A 6,838-nucleotide genomic window follows, 5' to 3' on the forward strand; every position below is an offset into this window, starting at 1 on the left:
GTAGTCTGGACAGAGCTATAACTGATAGTAGACTTTCAAGAAGAATAATTATACTATCTCCCAGATTTCTTTAACCATCTGTATTTGTTGTTTCTCGCTATAATTAGCAAGCACCCGGTTAAGGACAGGCAGATAGGTTCTATCTAACTTAGACTCCTTGCTTCGATATTTAAGGATTTTATTAAGATATTCTGCAGAGTCTAGATTATAATCCTCAAATATACAGCAGATAGTGGTAGCAAAGATAAATAATAGAACTGACATAGTAAGAAGACTCTGGAAATTAATATCTCCAGACCATTTCTAAGGAAGCGAGCGCTCCTACCAGATTATAGTAAGCTTACTGCACAGGAACAAGGCTATATTATATTCTATCATAGACTTCGGGATCTCATGAAGAATAAAGTCCTGGTAATTAGCTTTAGTATTCTAGAAGCCTAACCGAATTAGGAGCTCTAGTCAGCTGGTTACAAAGACTCGCAAATATACCCGAGTTGACTTTTGTACTTAGAGAAGAAGCTGGATAATAGCTCTTATATTATTGTTATTATTGTATTTATTCAACATATCAATCACAATAACCAATATTAGCCGGGGACTGTTCGAGTTAGTTAATCTCTTCAGAGAATAGAGAAGAAGCTTTTCAAATTACTCTTTAAGTAGCTTGACTATAATTCCGGGGTCTTCCTTGATAATTTCTATGATATTGAGTAGTAGTAAGTCTGGAATTCTGGAAAGCAATTCTGGAGTAATTATCGGAAAGACTCTAATTATAGTCCTGCGATCCCCTTCTCTTCTCTTAAAGAAAAAACTTTCTCCCAGTAACTTCCCTTCTCGGAAGAACTTGGCCATAGTTCGGGATACTGTTAATTTACCTGTACCTACCAGTCTATTTAGCCAGAATATATATTTATTCTACAGTAAGACTGCCTACTTAGTAATCTACTGGCAAAGCTCAGTTCTTCTTCCAGGAAGATATTCCTTTTTAAATTAATCTATATATATTCTATACTCAGTCTCTATAGCAACTGGTAGCTTCTCCAGATCGATATCTTTTACAATACTATTAATATTATAAGCGGTGGTATTTACAATAGTATAAATATTGTAGATATCCTGAGATATTTTACCAAGCCGATTTTGAATTTCTGTTATAAGAACAGAATTAGTATTATAAATTATTAAAAAAAAAAAAACCTAGAACTAACTACATACTATTACTTTATTACTATAAAATCTCGGCAATTGTGTTGGCTTAGGGTCCATCTAAAAGAAGGGTCTCCGCCAATCAGGCCAAACTTTTTAGGTAAAACACATAATCTCCGAAGTTCAACTATGGATTCATCGAGACAACATAGTTCGGGGAGATCTTCGGTTGGTGTCACTGATAAGGTAGAGGCAGTAAACAAATACAGGTCTCTTAATTCAGTATTGTTTGACCCGAATATACACAGTAAAGCCATTTCTATTTCTTTTTGTTCCTGAATTTCCAGGCCCCGATCCCCGATGGCCTCCGAATTGTCCGATTGCGGGGCCCGAAAGGAATTTCTTTTTCCATGGCGATGAATCATCCAGCAATCGTCTAGACATACTCTCTCTCTCACTCTCTCTCTCTCCATTACTTCTCCCCCAAGGCACCGGGGCTTTTTTGAAATCTTTCTTTTTTCTTCAATTCCTTCATAGTTCTATACTCAATCAGGCAATCAACTCTCTTGACCTCCTCTCCGTGTCACCCCTCCTGCCCCTCCCTTCCCCCTCATTGAGTCACCACCATGGCGACTCCATTCCTCGTCTCCTTCGACCCTTCGGCCAATGGCCTCTCACTCAAGCAGATTGCCTACTTCGGCCGTGTCCTGGTCAAGGCCTCCAGCGTCGCTCAAGCCGAAGAATTCCTGCGTCAGAACTTCCGTCTTCTGGACGTCTACGTTGATGCCACCGCGATTTCCACCACCGGTGACCTCGTCGATATCCTCAATGCCGGTGCCGCGAAGATCTTCATTACCCTCGACCAATTGACCGCCCTCTCCCAAGAACAGTCCGTTCCCTCATCACGAGTCGTCGTCTATACTTCCTCCGACAGCCAGGTGGACTCCTTCCAGAAGTGGGTGGCTGAGGATTCCGAGCGTAAGGATGCCGGTCTCTCTACCGATTCGTCCGCCGTGAAGGCCTTGGTCGACAAATTGGGCCTAAACCCCGAAGCCCAGAGCCTTTACCGGACGTACTCCGGCGCTGTCACCGAGGAAACCTTGAAGGATACCTTGGTCCAGGGTGCGGTGAGCATTGTGCCCGCGCAAGCCTTGACCCTTGATCGCAACCAGGCCGACGGCAAGATTGCTGCTGCGTCTCTTATCGCAGCTCGCGCAGTCGCTGATCAGAGCAACGGCCTCTACGCCACCACGGTCACCGACGAGAGAGGAACTTGCTTGGGCCTCGTGTGGAGCAGTGACGAGAGTATTTCTGAAGCGCTTCGCACGGGTACCGGTGTTTACCAGAGCCGTAAACGGGGCCTGTGGTACAAGGGTCAGTCGAGTGGTGATGTGCAGGAACTCATCAGAGTTGGCTTCGATTGCGACAGCGATTGCTTAGTGTTCGTTGTCAACCAGATCGGTCGAGGCTTCTGTCACCTTGGTACGGCCAGCTGCTTCGGTCCTTACAACGGACTTTCGCGTCTGCAGAAGACTCTGCAGGCCCGCAAAGCCGATGCCCCCGAAGGTTCCTACACTGCTAGACTCTTCAACGAGCCCAAGCTCACCCAGGCTAAGATCATGGAAGAAGCCGACGAGCTATGCCGCGCAAACACCAAGGAAGAGATTGCCTTTGAGGCTGCTGATCTCCTCTATTTCGCTCTGACCCGCTGTGTCGCAGCTGGTGTCAGCCTCGAAGACGTCGAGCGGAACCTGGACCTCAAGAGCCTGAAGGTGAAGAGAAGAAAGGGCGACGCCAAGGGTCCTTGGGCAGAGAAGGCCGGTCTGGCAGCTCCTGCCTCTGCCCCCGCTCCTACCCCCGCGGCCGTGGAGAAGAGCCAGCCCCCGGCCAAGGAGGACAGCCGCATCGAGATGACTCGTGTCATCACCGCTTCGACCCCGGTGGAGGATGTTAAGGCTTACCTGAAGCGTCCTTCCCAGAAATCCAACGATGCGATCATTGGCCTTGTCCGTCCGATCATCCAGGATGTCCGCGAGAACGGCGACGCCGGTGTTCTCAAGTATACCCACAAATTCGAGAAGGCCACTTCCCTCACCTCTCCCGTCATCAACGCTCCATTCGCACCAGAGTTGATGCAGGTGTCGCCTGAAACCAAGGAAGCCATTGATGTCAGTATTGCCAACATCGCCAAGTTCCACAGTGCGCAGAAGGGTAGCAACGATGGCCTCAAGGTCGAGACGATGCCTGGTGTCGTTTGCTCCCGCTTTTCACGAGCCATTGAACGTGTTGGTCTGTACATTCCCGGTGGAACCGCTGTGCTGCCTTCGACCGCCATGATGTTGGGTGTCCCTGCCATGGTTGCTGGCTGCAAGAAGATCGTCCTTGCTTCACCCCCTCGTGCCGACGGCAGTGTCACGCCTGAGATTGTCTACGTTGCTCACAAGGTCGGAGCGGAGAGTATTGTGCTTGCCGGTGGTGCCCAGGCGGTTGCTGCCATGGCGTACGGTACGGAGAGCATCAGCAAGGTCGACAAGATCTTGGGTCCCGGTAACCAGTTCGTGACCGCCGCTAAGATGCTGGTCGCCAATGATACCTCTGCGGGCGTCAGCATTGATATGCCAGCCGGCCCTAGTGAAGTCCTGGTGATTGCAGACAAGCAGGCGAACCCAGCGTTTGTTGCCTCGGATCTGCTGAGCCAGGCTGAACACGGTGTCGACTCCCAAGTCATTCTGATTGCCATTGACCTGAACGAGCAGGAGCTGCAGGCCATCGAAAATGAGGTGGACAAGCAGGCCAGAGCACTCCCCCGAATGGACATTGTCAAGGGATCTCTGGAGCACTCAGTCACCTTTGTGGTGCGTGACCTTGCCGAGGCGATGGCTCTCAGCAACGAGTATGCTCCGGAGCATCTGATCCTGCAAATCGAAAACCCAGAGGCCGCCGTCGAACAGGTGCAGAACGCCGGAAGTGTCTTCATTGGCCAGTGGACTCCTGAAAGTGTCGGCGATTACTCGGCCGGTGTGAACCACTCTCTGCGTAAGTTCCGGTTGTTTCTCTCACAATAATATACTAGTAGCTAACTTGGATCCAGCAACCTACGGATATGCCAAGCAATACTCTGGCGTGAACCTGGGATCGTTCCTCAAGCACATCACCAGTTCCAATCTGACGGCTGACGGATTGTTGGGCCTCTCGCGCACTGTTGAGCAGTTGGCGGCTGTGGAAGGCTTGGATGCACACAAGCGGGCTGTGAGCATCCGGGTGGCCCACATGAAGGGTCAACAATAGATTCTACACGCCAGGGATATGTGGTGTTTCTTTTCAGCTTTCACGACCTCGACGGTTATGGTAATTTGACCTGTTTTACGAATGCTTATCAGATGTTGTTTACCAAATTTGAGCAACTTTAATTGATGAAGAATATCAAATAGCAATGGTATCCTGCAGTAAATCTCTATACAAGTACACGACCCATGTAGAATACTTTTCCCAAGCCATACACCCAGAAACAGCCCAAATGCAAACACAGAAGAAAAGAAAAGAGAATGTCGAAGGAAATCATCAGTCGTATGGTGAGAATGATTTGAAATCACTTCTTCCTCTCGCGGATCTTCCACTTGATCCCATTTTTGTTCGTGCCTCCGACAGTGTTGTCCATCCTTCCACGCTGCCAATCCAACTGGCGCTCCGCAGCTGTGATATCGTTGTACTGCTTCTGAAGCGCAGCCAGCTTGTTCTGCCTCGCCAAAGCAGCACGCTGCTTGAGTTTCCGCGCGCGACGAGCCTCCTGAAGAGCCAGACGATCCGCCTCAAGCTCTCTCGCCGTCTTTTTCCGTTCAAGATCCTCAAATGACTCATCCCCACCACTACCCTCTGCCTGAACCCGCTTCATCTTCAAATCCCTCTGCTCCTGCTTATCATCAACAAAGACCGTCTTCTTTGGTCCAGCCTCCTCCTCCTCCTCGGACTCCTCATCAAAATCAAAATCAAACCCATCCTCATCCTCATCCCTCACCGGAGCCTTCTTCTTGTTCTTCGGCCTCTTCCCCACCAAACTCTGCACCATGCCATCCTGCAACTGAATCTCCTGTTCCAACTTATCCATCTGCCGCCGAATCCGCTCCCCAGTCGTCCGCAAGTACCCTGCATCCTGCGTCTTCAACAACTTGATCGCATCGTGACTGAGTCCCGCCGCCGACTCGCGCGCCGCCGTCCCGTGCTTTCCTGCCTTCTGCGTGTGCGAAGACATCATCCCGAAGGCGAATTCATCGGGATTACGGTCGCGGGCCTTTTCTTCCAGACGCTTGAGCTTGGCTTTCTTCTGGTTGTAGTCTTTTGCTCGGAGGGAGTAGTCCTATTTTTTTTTTACATTTTGTTAGTTTCTAGTTCTAGGTTGAAAGAGATTGGTTTGAGGAGGAGGATGCTATGTACCTTGTGCTTTTCGAGAATACCCCATTTTTCACGGCCTCCGACCTGGCCTCGCTCCTTGTGATTCCGTCTTTGGACGGCATTGCGCATGGATGACATTTTGGGTAGTGGTGGTGGTGGGTTTTATTAACTATTATTTATTTATTTTTTTGCTTCCGGTTCGTTCGATGATAAATCCCGTATATGAATCGAAGTATAAAATCAAAAGAAGAAGAAAAGAAAGAAGAAGAGGGTTGTTGTTAAAAACCCCCCGAAACAGTGTCAAAAAAAAAAAAAAAAGAAGAAGAAGAATGGGTTGTAGTTAAAAAAAGTTCTCCGACTCGGCCTAAGCGGAGAAGAAGAAGAACAACTTGAACACAACTCTACCTTTAGCTCGGTGTGGAACCAACTCAACCCAACTCAACTCTCACCCTCACTCTCACTCTCACGCGCCACGATTTCCTCTCGAATCCCATTTACACAATCTGGAGTAATTGTATTCCTGGGATCGAATTGACACAATTCGAAATTGGCCAACACCAACAATTAACTCTTACTACCTAACAACCCGGGACCTGTCGAACGCAGATCACTTCTCTCTCTCTCTCTCGCACGTTACTCCGATAGAAACAAACCCCCCTCAAGGCCTTATTTTACTCTACCAGTATATTTCGCATATTAGATCAATCAGTATAGAACGACCTCGCATAGCAAAGTACATACAATAAACAACCATGGCGACAACATCCACATCAACACCATCAACAAAATACAACCTCCGCAATCCCCTCCCCCTCTCCGCAACCCAAGAACAAGAAGTCAAGAAGATCTTTCACAAACGGGTACGAGCGCATTGCGCGGAGGAAATTAAAGGTATTTTCTTTCTCTATTTATTACCTACCTACCTATCTATTTATTTATTTATTTATTTATTTATACTTTTGTCTTGTCTTTCTTGGGGTTGGTTGATGTTAATGAAATTGTGGATGAAAAATAGCATTCGCTCAATGCGCGGTCAATCGCACAATAACTGCTACGTGGGTGTGTCGGAATCAGCGACTGACGATGAATTCGTGTATGCTTGCGCATGCGAAGCCGGAGGAGGAGGACCGGGCGAGAGAGGAGTGGTTTGCGACGCATGAGGAACGGCGGAGGGAGAAGGAGGAGGAGCTTAAGAAGGTGGAGCAGAGGAGGGAGGAGATTATTCGGATGATGAGGGAGGATGAGGCCAAGTCGAAGGGGAGGTGATTTCTCTTTTTCTCCTCGTTCTTTTTTTTTTTTTTTT

The 6,838-nt window shown here is 48.2% G+C and overlaps 3 protein-coding genes across 3 annotated transcripts; 2 read left to right on the plus strand and 1 right to left on the minus strand.

Annotated features, from left to right (window-relative positions):
* Nucleotides 1–1,362: 1,362 nt before the first annotated feature.
* BDV27DRAFT_121981 (histidine biosynthesis protein HIS4) lies at nucleotides 1,363–4,580 on the plus strand. The gene is made up of 2 exons (XM_032065508.1): nucleotides 1,363–4,182; nucleotides 4,238–4,580. Exons 1-2 carry the CDS (start codon nucleotides 1,773–1,775, stop codon nucleotides 4,432–4,434), a joined length of 2,607 nt encoding a protein of 868 aa, XP_031931854.1. The 5' UTR covers nucleotides 1,363–1,772; the 3' UTR covers nucleotides 4,435–4,580.
* Nucleotides 4,564–5,826, minus strand: BDV27DRAFT_121982 (rRNA-processing protein UTP11). The gene is made up of 2 exons (XM_032065509.1): nucleotides 5,578–5,826; nucleotides 4,564–5,500 (listed from the first exon to the last, which is right to left on the minus strand). Exons 1-2 carry the CDS (start codon nucleotides 5,671–5,673, stop codon nucleotides 4,736–4,738), a joined length of 861 nt encoding a protein of 286 aa, XP_031931855.1. The 5' UTR covers nucleotides 5,674–5,826; the 3' UTR covers nucleotides 4,564–4,735.
* A 461-nt stretch (nucleotides 5,827–6,287) lies between these two features.
* Nucleotides 6,288–6,801, plus strand: BDV27DRAFT_153784 (uncharacterized protein; the record flags this gene model as incomplete). The annotated part of the gene is made up of 2 exons (XM_032071852.1): nucleotides 6,288–6,426; nucleotides 6,551–6,801. The coding sequence occupies 2 exons, from the start codon at nucleotides 6,288–6,290 to the stop codon at nucleotides 6,799–6,801; spliced, it is 390 nt and encodes a 129-aa protein (XP_031931856.1).
* Nucleotides 6,802–6,838: the final 37 nt, after the last annotated feature.

This window comes from Aspergillus caelatus (assembly GCF_009193585.1).
Source record: "Aspergillus caelatus strain CBS 763.97 unplaced genomic scaffold BDV27scaffold_19, whole genome shotgun sequence".
NCBI classification, from domain to species: Eukaryota; Fungi; Ascomycota; class Eurotiomycetes; order Eurotiales; family Aspergillaceae; genus Aspergillus; species Aspergillus caelatus.